This window comes from Phascolarctos cinereus, unplaced genomic scaffold, assembly GCF_003287225.1.
Source record: "Phascolarctos cinereus isolate Bilbo 61053 unplaced genomic scaffold, phaCin_HiC Scaffold_2;HRSCAF=192, whole genome shotgun sequence".
Classification (NCBI taxonomy): domain Eukaryota; kingdom Metazoa; phylum Chordata; class Mammalia; order Diprotodontia; family Phascolarctidae; genus Phascolarctos; species Phascolarctos cinereus.
In genome coordinates, this window is record NW_027555625.1 from 92352053 (window position 1) to 92369819 (window position 17767).

Sequence of the window (17767 nt, forward strand, 5' to 3'; positions counted from 1 at the left end):
TTGATGGCTAGTATTTTCATTAGAGACAGCTTGTTACTGAAGAGTGTAGAAAATGATAAAAACAAAAAAGCAAGAAACTGTACATTATTTTTTGTTTTGTTTCCCAGAATCATGTCTAGAATATGTGCGCTTTAAAAATTTTTGTTTAATACATTTTGTTTTTACATGCCTTGATTTCTGCATACCTCTTTGCCCTCTCTTGTACATCAAGACATATTTTGTAACAAAAAAATTTTAAAAGAGAGGAAAAAAAAATCAGTTAACTAATACATCAACCAAGTGTAATTGGTTGCAGTATTCCACACCCATAGTCCCCCACCTCTGCAGAGAAAGAATACGCTTTCTCCTCCCTTTTCCAGGTCTACACAAGGTCAATGGTAATTTGGCTCTGTTACTGTTGTTCTTTCCATTTTGAATTGTAATAGTCTTGGTGTACATTGTTATCTTTGGTCTTTCTACTTCCCTCTGCATCAACATGTCTTCCCATGCATCTTTGAATTCTTCCTATTGATTAGCTCTTACAACAGAGTAATATTCTGTTGTGGTTGTTGACTTGACTTCTTCCGTCATTTCCAAATCAATGGGCATTCACTCTGTTTCCAATTTTTTGCTACTGCATAAAGTGCTGTGACGAATTAATTGCTCTCTAAGGATTCTTTCTTTTGGCCTGTGATCTCCTTGAGGTCCGAGCCTATCAGTGCAAGCTCTAGGTCAGAGGGCTTAATACCTGCTTTTGGTGTACTGAAAACGACCACTAGAGCAACTTGAATGGGATGTGATCTTGTTGGAAAAGTTTTGTTTTTGTTTTTCCCCTGAAAAAGCACAACTTACTTTCAGTTCTCCTTCTGAACTGGAGACCGAAAGCCAGAGAGGAAAAACAAAAACAAAAGCAAAATAACAAAAAACAGATGGAGTCTAGCATCCCTCACCCTCCTCCTGCCCCATAAGTATTTGCATACAACTGTAGCTGGGCCCATCAATCAGCTAGCATTTATTAAGCTACCACAGACACTATTCTAGGTATTGAATATACAAAGACCATTATGAGGTAGTCTCTGCCCTTGAAGCACTTAGCTTCCTCCAATATGAGGAAACAACAGGCACGTATATATTTTGTTGTTCAGTCATTTTTCAGTCATGTCTGACTCTCCTTGACCCCATTGCGGGTTTTCTTGGCAGAGATACTGGAATGGTTTTACGATTTCCTTCTCCAACTTATTTTATGGATGAGGAAACTGAGGCAAACAAGGTTAAGTGACTTACCCAGGGTCACAGAGCTAATAAATGTCTGAAGCTAGATGTGAACTCAGGAAGATGAGTCTTCCTGACAACAGGCCAGGCACTCTATCCATAATATATAGAAACCAATTCCCACTTTTCTCATCATTAAAACAGGTAATAGGTATGATTTGCCTCTCAGGAACGTAAGGAAGGCATGCTGCAAATCTTAAATGACCAGAGTGAGGATAATTGGGAGGCAATCTGGTGTGATGGCTAGAACACTGGTCTTGCAATAAGGAAGATATGGATTCAAATCCTGTCTCAATTACTTACTAGTAGTTACATGAGTAAAAGTAATTCACTTAACATCTCTGAATCTGTTTCCTCAGCTGTAAAAGGAGAATGACAGGGGCAGCTAGGTGGCACACTGAATAGAGCTCTGCCCTTGGAGTTAGGAGGACTTAAGCTCAAATCCGGCTTCAAACACTTAACACTTACTAGCTGTGTGACCCTGGGCAAGTCACTTAACCCTGATTACCTCTCCCAAACAGCCAAAAAAAAAAAAGGAGAATAATAATTGAACCAATCTCACAAGGTCATTGTGAAGCCAGAGGGATTTTGTGAATCTTAAAGTGCTTTATGGTTATGAGCTATTACTTTAAGTGCTCCAATTATACGAACTCTGATCCAGCCTCACGTCATACTCCCTGTCTGTTTGGCAGTTATGAATTAAATGAAAGGTAGAGTTGGATTAGATCAGGGGTTCTTAACCTAGGGTTTGTGAACTTGGGCTTTTTAAAAAATATGTTTTGATAACTATATTTGAATATCATTTATTTCCTTTCTAACCTTTACATAGTTTGTTTAAAGACGTGATTCTGAGAAGGGGTCCCTAGGCTTCACCAGACTGTCCCCAAAGTTGTCTGAGTCACAAAGCAAGGTTAAGAGCTTGGACTAGATGATCCCTAGAGCGCCTCCTGTGACCTTCCCTGTGGAATCACACACCTGCTTATTCAGCCCTCACACAGCAGCACTCCTATGTCCTATGTACCCATACAAACACATATGTAGATACGGTATTCACGTGTGTTATTGTCAATAGAGAGACCAAAAGCAATCATCTAGCAAGTGCTAGCCAAGCTAAACAAATAAAAATAGAAGATTTCTTTTCAATAATCATAAAAACTGTTCTCTGTCCTTATCGGCCCCCTGCCCTTATGGGAGGCCTCTGCTATCCTGCCAGTAGTTTCAGCGACCTCCCCTTTGCAGGAAGACGTGCTTCCCAACATCCCCTCCACCTTGGGTTCAGTTCCATTTATACTTCCTCAACTCTTTATCTGGACTGGGGTGACGAGGCTGAGGCCGACTGCTGTTCCAGCACGCGGCTCCTTGTGTCCCTGGAAGCCTGGGACATCTCTTAGACAATTTCTCATATTGTCAGAAGGGTTGGAGAACGGTGGCCTGTTCTTCCAAGATGAGAAATCTGGACCTTGTTTAAGGTGTTACAGTCCCCTAGGTGTTTCCAATCTTCCCCACCCCAATCAAAGGTTCCTCTTTGTCCTTTAGCAGAGGTGGGCCATTCCTTGACAGGGCCCTGGCTGGCTGGTTGACTGGCTTTCCTACAGCAAACCTTGAAAAAGCTGAGGCCATCGACACTGTGGTGAGGCCCAGGGAATGGTGATGGATGGGTTGTGATAACCATGCCAGGAACTGCAGAATCATTACAAACTATCCAACTAGTATTGCCAAAAGCTTTCAAAAGAAATGTGGAAGCCTTGGTTGAACTAAACTGACAAGTAACAGTCAAAGGGTTGAGAGTTGGTAGGGACCTTAGAGATTATCCTGCCTAACCTATTGGTTTTACAGAGAAGGAAACCGAGGTTGAGAGAGGGAAAAATGATTGTTTTAGGTTACACAGTGCCAAGTACTGTGCTAACAGCTAAGGATACAAAGAAAGGCAAAAACAGTGCCTGCCCTCAGGACATCCAGTAGGTTCTAGCTATCGACAAGGTGAATTGGAGGTGGTCTCAGGGGGAAGGCATTGGTTGGCTGGTTGGTTTTTGTGCTTTGTTCTTGAAGAGGACCACTCTGTTAGGGTCGAGATACAGTGTGTCCAACTGTAGCCAATCAGACTAATACAAGCTATTAACGCTCTACCCCAAGTTGGACATATGTAGTCTGTATGCTAGCATTGAAGAGGACCAAGAAAGGCTTTTTGCAAGAGGTAGGGTTTTGGCTAACAGTTGGAGGAAGCCAGGTAAGGCAAGAGGTGGAGAAAAGGAAGAAGAGCTTTCCAAGTATGGGGAACAGGAAGTGAGAAGGCCTAGAATGGAGCAATGGAGAGATGTGCCTGAGGAATGTCAAGGAGGCCAAGGAATAGTGAGGGATGAGATTAGAAAGGCAAGGTGGAGCCATTTGATGAAGGGCCTTGAATGCCAGGGTAAAGAGTTTAAATTGGATCTTATAAACATCAAGGAGTCATTCTAGGTTCTAAAGTAGGGGAGTGACATGTTGAAAACAGTAATTTAGGAAGAGAATAAAAGCAGTAATCAGAAGCATTTTAAGAGAGGCTCCTAATTCTGGTGATTCTTGGATTCATTTTTGAATGTTATCCCCAGGTATGTACTGAGGCAGCCTAGAGACATGGCTTTTCTAAATGTAATTCAGACTACGAAAGTTTTGTCTCAAAAAATGTAGGTTAAGGAAAATCCACATATCAATCAACTAAGATCTTGGCTTTGGTTCACATGTGGGCCAGTGACCTTTCCAACTGGAAGGAAGCTGATGGATCCGATGCTCAGGGACTTAGAACTAGAAGAAACCTGAGAGCTCATCTAGTCCAGGCCCTGTATTTTACAGATGAGAAAAATAAGACCCAGAGATGTAGAGTGATTTGCCCAAGGTCATGTAGTTAATTGCAGAGGCAAGCTTTGGACTTGGGTCTTCTGATTCCAAAGCTCACGCTCTTTCCCCAGTAGTCTAATCCTTTCATGTATATAAGAGGAAAGTACAGCCCAGAGTTGGGAACTGACTTGTCCAAGGTCACAAAGACAACATCCCTCTGTTCCATCCACATTTAATCCCAACTAGATGTCTCATGATGAATACTCTTGGTTTCAAGAAATAGACTGGACAGTGTGGATAATTCAGTATAGTCCATTCCCACTGCCAGAAGTAAGCCTCAACTCATTTCCTATTGACCGGTGTCAGGAGAGTCTTTGTAGAGGAAGTGACAGGATATTCTCTATTCCTGTTGAGGGCTTCCAGTCTTCAAGATCTCAACATTGGTATAATTCTTGATTCCTCACTCTTTTTTTTTCAGGCAGTTGCAGTTAAGTGACTTGCCCAGGGTCACACAGCTAGTAAGTGTCAAGTGTTTGGTCTGAGGTCAGATTTGAACTCAGGTCCTCCTGCTTTCAGGGCCAGTGCTCTATCCACTGTACCACCTAGCTGCCCCATTGATTCCTCACTCTTCTTCACTCCACGTATCCAATCAGTTGCCAAATCAATGAATGAAACAAAAATCACTGATTAAGTGCTTGTTATGTTCCAGGTCCTATCCTAGACCCTAGGACTATAAAACTAGTTATAGAAGTATATGTAAGATATAGAGCAGCTAGGTGGCACAGTGGATAGAGTGCCAGCCTGGAGTCAGGAAGACTCATCTTCATGACTTCAAGTCTGGCCTCAGATATTAGCTGTGTGACCCTGGGCAAGTCACTTAACCCTGTCTGCCTCAATTTCCTCAACTGTCAAATGAGCTGGAGAAGGAAATAGCAAAGCCCTCCATTATTTTTGCCAAGAAAACTTTAAATGAGGTCATGGAGAGTTGGACACATCTGAAATGACTGAACAACAACAAAATGTAAAATAGATGCCCTGTAAATACAAGACAGTTCAAGCAAGGGTGGCACTATTTGGGGCCAGGGGGTGGGGAGAAACAGGAAAGGCTTCGTGTAGAAGGTAGTGCTGTGAAGCTAAGTGTTAAAGGGAATGAGGAGTTCTGTGAAGTGGAGGTAAGAAGCGAGAACATTCAAAGAGTGACATGTGTAAGAAGGCCAGTTTGGCTGGGCCATAGGGTCAGGCAAAGAGAATGATGTAAATGAAGTTGGAGAGGTAGGTTGGGGCCAGGTTGTGGAGATTCATAAAAAAAGAAATATGAGATAAATTTGGGATGGGAGTGAGGGGGTCAAGGAAGGGTCTTGTGTAGACGGTGACACTTGAGCTGAGTTTTGAAGGAAAGTCGGGATTCTAAAAGGTACAGATAAGGAGGGAGAACCTTTCAGACATGGCTGGTGACTAGCATGAAGTGTAGAAACAGGAGATAGGAAATAGGAGAGAAACAAAGAGACAGCATGTTTCTATATGAGCAACAGCAAGGTCAGTTTTGCTTAAAGTGTGTGAAAGGCCAAACCACTCGACAAGGGATGGTTTGGGGGCAGTCTCCTCTCTGCATTCCCCCACCAAGATTAAACCTGGTCCATGTAAGTTCAGAGTTTGGACTGCTGCATCATGAGTTAGAAATGAATTTGAATTTTGACTTCACTGTAGTGTGCTACAGAAAGGTGAAAGCAGTTTTGGTTTTTAAAATTTACCATGGATAGATAGGTCAGATGTCTAGAGCCAAGAGTTTGACTATATTGGAAAAACACTCTTTCCTTTAACTGCTTTTTTTTTTGAGGTGACTAAGATGTTTGGCAATAGCTGTGAGGATCACTTGTCTTTATCACAGGATAAACTACGGTCCTCCTTTTTCTGCCAAGATATGAATACTCTTGTGGTATTTGTAAAGTCTTTCGCCAGAGCCAGCCCCTCTCCCAACTGAGATAGTTGGGCCATGAAGCAATTCTTTAACCTCTCTTACTATTACCAAAAGACTGAAGGAATTCACAGTGGGTATGTGCCTGTGCTTGTGTTTTGTTTGAACAGTGTGCCTGAGGATTGAGAAGGTGTCTTTGAGGTTAAGTGTTCTTGAGTGAATTCCTCAGTGGTGCCCAGATAAATTTAGTTCCAAATGCTTGTCAAGCTGAGAAACAGAACCATTTTCACCTCAGCTCAATCTGTCGAACAACTGCTATGTAAGCATTAGGAGAACTGTAGACACACACTCTTCCCCCCCCCCCCCCCATCTCATTCTCTGTCTTGTCTCTCTGTCTCTCTCTCTGTCTCATTCTCTGTCTTGTCTCTCTCTCTCTGTCTGTGTCTCTCTGTCTCTCTCTGGGAAATCTTTTAATATATCTTAACTTCAGTGTCCTCATCTGCACCATGGGGAGAATATCTGTAGTAGCTCCTCCTTTATAAAGTTGGAATGAAGCTTAGATAAGATAATGAGGGTGAAACTGTGACCATCCTGCCCCCACTGCCTGAAGACCAGGTGCATTAGGCTTCATTCTTCCCCCAAGGTTCTCCAGTTCCCTTAAAGGGTTTGCGATGTGTCTAGTCTCTGCCAGTGGCTTAAATCCCCACTGATTGTTTTCCCACTTTTAGGAGATCCTCTACATCTTAGTTCCATTTACAAAGGAATATTTACTTTAAAAGTTTAGGAAAAAATAAATATACAAACATTCCCAGTAAACACTACATAATCCTACACCACCACTCCTGCATTGGCTCAATCTCCAGAGGTATGGGGATTAAATTCAGTTTAATTCAATTATTCTATGACTGTAGTCCCACTAAATTCTAAATCCAAAGCACTAGAAGCTTTGCTTCTCAAGACTTCCCTGCTCAGCTGGCAGCAACATTCAGCCTGGAATCCTGCCTCCAAGGTCATCATGGCTCAGACTCCCAAGGTCTAGTGGTGGCATTTCAGGTGTCAGTGACGTTTGGAAGCCAGAGAGGCTCTAGGGTGCCATTCTGCTTACCTGGAAAGCTGCTCCACATAGAAACTGAATCTCTGATTTCACTCATTACCAGTAAAAACTATTTATAAACCAAAATATGAATAGCAAATTTCTTTGACACATTTGCTGGGTTTTCATCATCTCTTCTCAACACTCACCATTTAGTCACCCAGTTTGTCACTCATCTTATTGGTGACAGAATTGGCAAAACAGCCTGCTTTCCTGACCCCTCCCTCATTCAGTATTCCTTCTCTCCTCATCTGTAAAACTTTTCTGTCTGAATTTCAAAGATTTCTCACAATTTTCCACCCCACATTTCTAGTCTTCAGCTTTCTCTCCAGACAAACTGAAGCATTCTCTGCCTCCTTCCCCCCCCCACCCCCATGTACGTGTTACCCTGATATTTCCTACCTTCATGGTTTTGCTCATTCTTTTCCTTATGCTGAGAATGGCCTTCCTCTTGTTCCCTACCTGTTAGATTATTGGTAGTGGTGTTGATCAGCCATTTCAATCGTGTCCAGATCTTCCTGACCCCATTTGGGGTTTTCTTGGCAGAGATACCATAGTGGTTTGCCGTTTCCTTTTCAGTTCATTTTACAGATGAGGAAACTGAGGCAAACAGGATTAAATGACTTCCCCAGGGTCACACAGCTAGTAAATGTTTGAAGCCTGATTTGAATTCAGAAAGATGAGTCTTCCTGACTCCTGGCCAGTATTCTATCCACTGTGCCACCTACCTGCCCTTGTTGGATTATTACCCAACCTTTAAAGCCCAGCCTAAGTTTTCCTGACTCCAGGACTCCTTCCCTGATCTCCAGGACTCCAGGAGCACTTTAGTCAGTCATCAAGCTCTTACTATGTGCCAGACTGTGCTAAACACTAGGGACTCAAGGAAAGGCAGTCCTTTCTCTCAAGAAGGTCACAGTCTGATGGGGGAAATGCAAAGGAAATGTATACAGAGCAAATTAGGAAAGACAGGGACATCAAAACAGCCCCTGGCCTCCAGGCACTTTCTAAGGGAGGAGACCACACCTAGATAGATTACTGGGAGCATAGAAAATACTCATAGAAAAGCTGTAGATAATCTGAAAGGGGAAGGCCTTGGCAGCTGGGAGGACCAGGAAAGGCCACCTGCAGAAGATGGCCTTTGACCTGGCTCTGGAAGGAAGCCAGACGTTCTGCGGCTCTCATGTATTCCTCACTTAAGGTCTCCTGTATTTACCTGTGCTTGCGTCCCAGCCCCTGAGTACAGCCAGTCTCTCTTATCTTAATTTTAGGGTTCCTCTAGCAAGTAGCCCGAGGTTCCACAAACAAGAGGCAATTCATAAGTGCTCGCCCGCCTGAATCGAATACAGACCCTTTCCCTCTTGGCAGTGGCTGGGAAGGAGACCTGGCTGTGCTTTGCGAAGGTGGTGGGTTGGAGGGACTAGCAGAGACATTTTCTCCCATGTGATGACTGTTATTCCTCCGACTGTAGTCCTTCATGTGCTGTGTCAGCACATTTCGGAACTAGTCCCTGCCTCGCTGGAAGTCGGAAACTGGGTCACATGCTGGAGAGGAGAGAGTTGAAAATATTTCCTGCCCCCACCACTGCACTGAGTGAATAATGTTAAACAAAGTCAGAAGTTCAAGTTCACAGACCCCTCAGCAAAAATGTCGCAGAGACCCTCTTACTCTTTGTTTGAAAAGAATGAGAATAATAAACAGATTTCTGGTTTCCTTCGACGGGGCATGCTTTCTGATGCCCTGCAGTGTGTGGCTCACGTTAATTGCTGGCACTAAACTCATTAAGGGGGATGGGGAAAGAACAGGTATTTATATAGAGACTACCATGTACCTCGTGAGCACTGTGCTAAATGCTTTTTCAAATATTTTCTCATTTGATCCTTGTAACAATCCTGCAAGATAGGGGCCGCTATTATCCTCGTTTTACAGTTGAAGAAACTGAGGCAGACAGAAGTTAAGTGACTTCCCCAAGGCCACCCAATTAGTAGATGTTGCAGGCCAGATTTGAACTCAGATCTTCCTGATTGCAGGCGCTCCAGTTATTGTTCAGTTGTTTCACTCATGTCCAACACTTCGTGACCCCATTTGGGGTTTTCTTGGCAGAGATACCATAGTGGTTTGCCATTTCCTTTCCAGCTCATTTTACAGATAAGGAAACTGAGGCAAACAGGGTTAAGTAACTTGCCCAGGGTCACACAGCTAGGAAGTGTCTGAGGCCAAATTTGAACTCAGGTCTTCCTGACTCCAGACCCAGGCTCCCTAAGGGTAACTCATATTGTATGAACATGAAGTCAGGAACAGATGAGTCAGAGCTTATCTCCAGACAAGGCAAACACTTAGATAACTCGATTACTGCTGTGATCTTAGCATCATAGATTTATAGCTGGAAGCAACCTTTGTGTCCAACCCTCCGCATTTTACAGATGAAGAAACAGAGACCAGCTCAGGATCCCACACACGGCCTGTAAAAATCTGAGGCATCAGAGGTGGGATTCAAACCCAGGTCTTCCTGGATCTGATGCCAGGGCCCCATCCATAAGCCATTCCACCGAGAGCTCTGATTTCCCAGGAGCTTTCCTTGCCTCTACTGTCTCTCCTGGTTCTCCATCCTTAATATCCCTAAAACATTATTTTCCTCAAGTCTTTTGCCTGCTGTGGCCCGTCCCTGCCCTCAGGGTGAAGGCCAAATTCCTTAACCTGGTATTCAAGGACCTTTTACTCTACCCCACTCCACCCCCCATTTCCTATGTCCCTCCAAACACATTTAACTCCCTCTCTTCTTGTTGGGATTGCCAACTTGTTTATTTTCTTCTGTGTGTGCCATGTTCTTTCTAGCTATAGAAAGGAGGGACACAAATAGTTACATTTCTGTGACTTTGGCCCCTCCACTCTTGCCACCCCATCCTCTTTCTATTTCTGTTATAGAAATGCCTTCCTTCTTCTCTTTCTATCCAAACCTGGACCTTCTGGCAAAGCCCAGCTTCCATAAATCCTTCCCCATGTTATTCAGGCCTTCTCTTTGATTTCTTCTTCATCTGAATTGCTACGTGTTTGGAGTCTGTACCACATTTGATTCCACCTTGTCTTATATTGATAGAGGTGGTGTTACTCGTGTCAGTAATAATGCTGATGGTCCCTTTATATGTGGGTGGCCCTTTACATTTTTCAGATGGCTTCCGCATAAATAATCTGGACTTTGATGACTCTGGAAGAGAGAGTGAGGCTGACAACTTTGTGCAACTCTGCTTCTCTTAAATCCAATTTACCCATGAGTCAAGATGCACTGGTCCTCTTCATAATGAAGGACAACATAAATAATCTTATTAGATTTGCATAGGGGTCCTGGGAGGGAGCTAATACCAGTATTATCATTCTCCTAATCAAGATAAAGAAACTGACACTCAAGACTGTTCTGAGGGAAGAAATCTGTATCAGGTCCCTTCCAGCCCTAATATTCTCTGGCTCTCTTGGTTAAAAACTGGCAGCGTCAGAGCTTGACGTCAAATGGTCTAAGCCTTAGAATGTTGTTCATTCAACCAGATCTTCAGCCTCTTGAGGGCTGGATATGAGACCTCTCTTGTATTGATGTCGAGTATGGGATAATTAATAAATATTTGTCTTTCTAATGATTTGCAAAAACTCTAATATATTCCCAAGTATTATTAAAGATTCTTTCCCCATGCCAGGGAAGAAAGCAAAAAATCATTTTTTTTGCAAGACATAGGCTACATTTTAGCAGCTGTGGGAGAACCCTTTGGGATATCATCTGGGAAGGATTTCCAACCTCAAAGACTTCCCTGCTTCAGATTTCCATGGGATGTGACTCCCTATCCAACTGGACAAAGCCCTTATCTCATGTCAGAGAAACGTTAATGGTATGATTATTCTTTTGTCTGTGCAGGGATTTGAAACTGGATAATATTCTTCTCGATGCAGAAGGTCACTGTAAGCTGGCTGATTTTGGGATGTGTAAAGAAGGGATTTTGAATGGTGTGACCACGACCACCTTCTGTGGGACTCCTGATTACATTGCACCAGAGGTGAGTTCTCTATCCATGGTGGGCCAGATAGCCCACAAAAGTGTACCAGGTGACCAGGTTTTCCCTGGCACTGCTCTGGCCTTGGTACTGGAAGGAATTGTGATCAATGTGGGGGTGGGAGGTGAAGGAGGAGAAGCCTGCCGAATTCAATCAGAAGGAAGTGATGAAAGCTCAGAACTAAGAAAAACATATTATCTATCCCTCAATGTTGCTTTCATTGCCATACGATCTATGAGAACTATAAGAGTGAGGAATTTTATCACTCAGAAATCACTAACAATAAATCCAGATCTCTTTATCACCTCAAGGGATTTGGTTTGGGGTTTTCTTTTTCTCCCTCAAAAACAAGGGAAAGGAAGGGAAGAGAACCTTTTCTGTATGTTTAAATTGAAAATGGTAACAGAGTTGGTGATTTCTTCTCTTCTCAGTAGTAAAGTAAAAACAAATAAACGCATCCTAAAATTTATGTTTGTTCTCAGCTTCTCCAAATCAACCTGGTAGATGGACCAGGGAAACACTGAATTCACTATAGGGTGGTAAAGATCATTTTCAGCATGGCCTATGACAGATGCTTGAAAAGAACAATTGGGCAGGTTTTAATGGTGATAAAATGGAAACAAGTGGGTGTTTGTTACACCCTTCCCTCCCCCCACTCCATGGATGCTCTTTAGGTCACTCATTTTCAAAGCACTCAGTAGATACTCACTTAATATGTGGTCTCTGAGGAGCAGAGAGGACCAGTCCATCCTTGACTCATATGCCCTTTCAGCAAGTGCTCCAGAAAACTCAGGCGTGGGAAGTCAGGAAGCCCCATTCTGGACCCAGCTTCACCACTCATTTACTGTGTAACCTCAATCCAGTCACTGAACCTCTCTGACAGGTTCCTTCTCTGACAGATGGGGAGAGTCATAGGACCTGCCCTAACAGGGCTCTTGGGAAAACATAAAGGAGATTACCTAGGTGGACTTGGAAAGCGCAAGCAGCTATACAAACAGATGACAAATAAGCATACGAGTGGAAGGATCTGGGGTCATTAGAGGCAGGGGACAAAAGGAATGAGAGATGGCAGCCTAGGGTATTTGTCGACCCTGCCCCAACCCTTTTCTCCTCACTGTATGTCCTGTGCTGGGGCAGGCTTCCTTCCCTAGACCTCTTTTGGCTTATGCCCTCCTCTTTCACGTCCATCTCAGGCTGGCTGATTAACCCTGTTCTCTCGCCAGCACCATGACCTTGACATTTCCATCTTTGGAGTCAGCTCTTGCATATTTTCCCCCAATTCCGATTCCCATCCACATTGGGTGTTGACTATGAAGCCAGATGCCCTCCCACATTATGCGGGCTGTCACCACCTCAGTCTTCAAGAACGCAATTAGGAAGTAGAGATTATCAGAGCTAAGCCTGGCAGGAATCTTACAAAAGATGGTACCTAAAAAGAAGTGGGAAGCCTCTGGGAAGGGTGAGCAGGGTGTTACCAAGGATTCAGTCAGATCTACCTGGAAGATAGTGTAAAGTTCACCCACAAGTCACCTTCCCAACGTACTGGGAAACGGAGACAAGGCCTCCTCCCTGTCACTGGAGGCAGCGACTTAACCACTGACTTTTGCTCATCTAGAAAAATGAAGCAATCAGGGTACGCTTTGTGGAGGAAGTGGGATTCAAAGTGGGCCTAGTGGGGAAAGAACTTAAAGGAGTGTCTCTCTTTTTGGTTAGGAACTTTGTCTTTAATACCCCTTTTCTAACCTTAAGCCTTCATGGTAAGTAAAACTTAGCTCCTCTTTGCAAAGATCATGGGGAGCACTGGATGATTATAGAGCAAGAGAATGAAATGATAAAAATGACGCCTTCAACTTTCCCATAAACTGCCCCTAGGCTTTAAGCGGAGCTCCTCAGAGGCAGTTCCTAGGGTGGATTTGTCTTTGATTTCTTTCTCCTTCTTCTGCCCTCCCTCTGGTGGAGATGCTGTTGAGCAAAGAAAGGGGAAGGTGCAGGGGTCAGTGGCTTGAAAAACTGGGCAATAACAATGTGCCCTCCACGACTCGTGACAGTGATGCTTCCACCCCATCATCAAAAAACCCTATGCTTTGAGTGGTTTCTGCAGCAGAGGGAGTGAGCTGTGCTGAGCCATCCACGTTCTCACCGATTCTCCCTTTGTGGGCACCCATTTGATAGTTATCGTACAATTGAGAACTGAAAGGATTATGGGATTGTAGGACTCCAAACTGGAAAAGAACCCTACAGCGCACATAAGGCAGTCCAAGAAACCTCAGAGTCCAGTGCTGTACAGTCTATGCTGTGAGATGGCTGGTCAAGGTCAGGGGGTGGAATTTTTGTTGAGTTGTTTCAGTCATGTCTGACTCTTCATGACCCTATTTGGGATTTTCTTGTCAAAGATTACTGGAATGGTTTTCCATTTCCTTCCCTAGCTCATTTTACAGATTAGGAAACTGAGGCAAACAGGATTACGTGACTTGCCCAGGGTCATACAGCTAGGAAATGTATGAGGCTGGATTTGAACTCAGGTTTTACTGCCTCTAAGCCTGGCACTCTATCCACTGAACCACTTAGCTGCCCCCAAGCCAAGGAATAGAACAAAGTTAACTGTCGTGCGTGGTAGAGAACCTGAGGCTTTGACCTCATGATTCACATGCCTCATATGCTCTTAGACACTGAGATAAAGGCCACAGAAATTAACCAGCCAGTGAAGAATTTCAGGCAGGCTACATTTCCTCAAATTCCTTTTTTAATTCTAAATTCTGCAACCTGTCAAGACTGCATAGGAATGAACACATTAGGCTGGAGCCAGACCCCTCAGTCCTCTCCTAACTTACTGCTCTTACTCTCAGAGCTCAGTCAGTGAATGGTGCCTCACACTGGGAGGCTTCCCTTGACGGTCCCTACAAGAATCGCAAGGACCAGGGACCTGGAAGGATGCCCTGTCTTAGAGGGCACCAAGGAGCAGCTCAGCCCCAGAAAGGCTGTGGGGCTATTGTAAAGCCACATAGCCAGACAGGGTGTGGAGCACTTGGGTCTGCAGACCCCATTGTGGTCTAAGCCTGGTCCCTTCACTGAGTCTTATTTTTTATTAAGCTGTGTACTTCCTTTCTAAGCATTTAGAGTCTGGAACTAGAAGAGATGTTAGAGGTCATATACTCCAGTTCTCTCATTTACAGACAGGGAAACCAAAACACAAATACTGCTTTGTTTGTCCAAGGTCATACAGGGAACAGTTTGCCAGATTCAAATCTAGGCCCTTTGACTCCGAACTAGAGTTTGAAGTCTATGCTACCTCACCTCCCCAAACCTAAGTTTCCTCATCTGTTAAATAAGGAGATGGCAGTAAATCATCTCTGGCTTCCCTTCCCACTCTGCAATCTATGTTTCATGTTCCCAATGTATGATAATTCTAGAGTGAGGGGAGCCTGGAGATACCATGCATTCATCCCACTTCTTAGTGAGATGCCACCTAACCTGTTTCAGATGGATAAGGCTGGATTTTGTATCACGTAGAAAAGCCATGTTTCAGTTTCTAGTGGTGGCACTAGCTCAGGGATTGCTTCTGTGCTGGTCAAGCACACAGCATTGGCACATACTTCTCTTAATTAGGAGTGTCCTAACTAAGGGAAAAAACCCAGTCAGAAAAAATCAGCATTCAGAGCTTCCCCCTCTTGCCTTTTCCCCCTGCTGTCTGCCCAAGCTTTATTTGGCTCTTTCTAGGGTCCTGGCCCTGCCACTAACTAGTTTTTTCCCGCCCTGGACAGATACTTCAGGAGTTGGAGTATGGCCCCTCAGTGGACTGGTGGGCCCTAGGAGTGCTGATGTATGAGATGATGGCTGGGCAGCCCCCTTTTGAAGCCGACAATGAAGATGACCTCTTTGAGTCTATCCTCCATGATGATGTGCTCTACCCAGTCTGGCTCAGCAAAGAAGCTGTCAGTATTCTCAAAGCAGTGAGTGTCTCTCCTTCAACACCCTTTGTTTTTCCCCTAGCCTTCCTCTATCTCTGATGCACAGCCTATTTCTTTTTTAATTTAATTGTATTTTTTCACTTTTAACAAGCATTTGGTTTTTTTCTCCCTCTTACCTTCCCTTCAAGAAAAAGAGAAAAGAAGAAAAGAAAGAGAAAATCTTTGTGAAAAATATGCCTAGTCAAGCAAGACAAATTCTCACATTGGGCATGTCCAAAGATATATGTTGCCTTCTGAATCTTAAGTCCCCCCCCACCCCTCTGTTTTGGGAGGTAGATAGCATGCTTCATCATTGGTGCTCTAGAATAGTGGCTGATCACATATTGAGCAGAGTTCGGAAGTCTTTCAATGTTGTTGGTCTTTAGAATATCATTTTTATATAAATTGTTCTCCTGGCTCTGCCCACTTCACTCTGCATGGGTTCAGACAGTTCTTCCAGGAGTTCTCTAAAACCATCCCTTTCAACATTTCTTACAGCAAAATAGCATTCCATTGCATTCATATATGATAACTTGGTCAGCTGTTCCCCATTGGATGAGTATGCCCTTCATTTCCAGTTCTTTGCCACTACAAAAAGAGGTGCTGTGAATATTTGTTGTATACACATGCATCCTGTTCCTCTTGATTTTGATCTCTTGGAGTATAGACCTAGCAGTACCTCTGAATCAAGTGGTAGGCATAGTGTCAATTTCTTCCTCATTCTCTCATTCATCATTCTCCCTTTCTTGTTATCTCTCTCTCTCCTCATCTGACTCTCCATTTACCCTTCCCTCTTCCTTCTCTTCCTCTCCTTCCTTCACTCTCTTTCATCTCTCCCATCCTTCCATGTCTTTTTTGTTCCCTTTCATAGCTAAATTGAAGAACCTAAGGGTAGGCACTGCACTGGGGATTCAGGCACAGTTCAGAGGCTGCTGTCAGAAGGACATAGCCTGGGATAAATTATTCTTCTTGAGGGAAAGAAACAGAATGTTTGTGTTCTCTGTGGTTGTACACTCTCTAAATCTGTCTCCTCCAGCATCAGGTTTCGGGTGGTGGGAGGGGGAAGGAGGCAAAATGAAACCAACTCAGGCTGCTTTGTTATCTTTGATCCCTCAAACATCACATCCTAGGTGCTGGCTGGAAGGGGAGGGAGGACTCAGATAGGGATCTGTATGAATGTAATGCTGTCCTCCTGTCTAACATGCTACCTGGCTGGGTTGTGTTCACTTCACTCACCGGCCTGGTGGTTCAAGGAGTTGAGAGAGAAAAGAGATAGATAGAGAGAGAGAGAGAGAGAGAGAGAGAGAGAGAGAGAGAGAGAGAGAGAGAGAGAGAGAAGGAGAGAATTAAATAAAAATAGCATCTTCATAGCAGTGTGGCTGATCATAAAAGCTCTGGCTCACAGTATTTGCAGTTTGACTGGACAAGATGTCCATCTCTGCCACACACATGTCAAAATGCTTCATGCTTCACAAGCGCTATCTTATTCTCATTGTATCTTCCTGCAAATTCTCTAAAATGAACAGGATATGTATTATTATGCCCCTTTGGCAGACTGGGAAATTGTCTATTGGGGCTGTGTTGATTGGTACACATTCTCTTTTCCCTCTATTTATCTTTATAAATCTTGGGATCACAGGATTCAAGTTGGAAAGGATCTTAGAAATCAAGTCATTTTGGGGGGCCTCAGGAAAGGAAGGAAGGAAAGAGTGAGGGAAGGAAAGAAGAAAAAAGGGAAAGAAGGAAGGAGGGGAAGAGGGAGGGAGGGAAGGAGGGAGGAAGAAAAGAGTGAGGGAAAGAAAGAAAAAAGAGAAGGAAGGAAGGAAGGAAACAGGGAGGGAGGGAAGGAAAGAGAGAAGGAAAGAAGAAAGGGGGAAGGAAGGAAAGAAGGAATGAAAACAAGGAAGAAAAGAGGGAAGGAAAGAAGAAGGATTTATTATTTATCATGTGCCAGATACTGCGCTAAGTGCTCTTCAATTATTGTCTCATTTGATCCTCATAACTATTATTACCCCCATTTTACAGCAGAGGAAAGTGAGGCAAACAATGACTTGCCCAGGATCACACAGCTAGTAAGTATACTAGTAAGTAATAAGTCCTAACTCCATGCCCAGCACTCTATTCACCACACCCCCTTGCTGCCTCTGCATGGTTTAGTGAAATTACAATGGATTTGGAGTCAAAAGACCTGGGTTCAAATTTTGACTCTGACTCTTATTAGCCAGCTCGTTTAACCTCCATGGACTTTAGTGTCCTCATCTGTAAAACAGGGTAAAATCATACCACCTACCTTAAACGTTTGTGCTGTCTAAAAGGTTTTACAAAAACTGAAGTGTTCTATACAGGCGAGCTGTTTATTATCCCACCACTTCAATAGCCTCCTCACCGACCTCCAGTCTCTCCCCTCTCCAGCCCATCCTCTACCTAGCTGCCAAAGCGATGTTCCTAATGCACAGGTCAGGCTATATCACTCCCCAGTGGTCTTCTGTTGTCTCTCCAAACTCTGCAGTTTGGCATTTAAAACCCTTCACAAACTGGCTCTAGTCAACTTTTCCAGACTTATTCACGAACCCTACCAAACTGGCTCAAATTGTTGTTCCTTGCCCATCTCCCACCTCCGCGCCTTTGCCCAGACCCTCTCCCCAATCTTCTGTGTTCTCTTAATTGTATTTTATTTTTTTCCAATTATGTGTAAAGATAGTTTTCAGCATTC

The 17767-nt window shown here is 43.8% G+C and overlaps 1 protein-coding gene across 1 annotated transcript in view; it reads left to right on the forward strand.

Moving 5' to 3' along the window:
* PRKCE (protein kinase C epsilon) overlaps nucleotides 1-17767 on the forward strand; it is a 665998-nt gene that overhangs the window by 596051 nt on the left and 52180 nt on the right. Inside the window, exons 12-13 of the mRNA XM_021001278.2 lie at nucleotides 10972-11110; nucleotides 14869-15057. Coding sequence (XP_020856937.1) covers nucleotides 10972-11110; nucleotides 14869-15057 — 328 coding nt within the window. The remainder of the gene's footprint in view (nucleotides 1-10971; nucleotides 11111-14868; nucleotides 15058-17767) is intronic.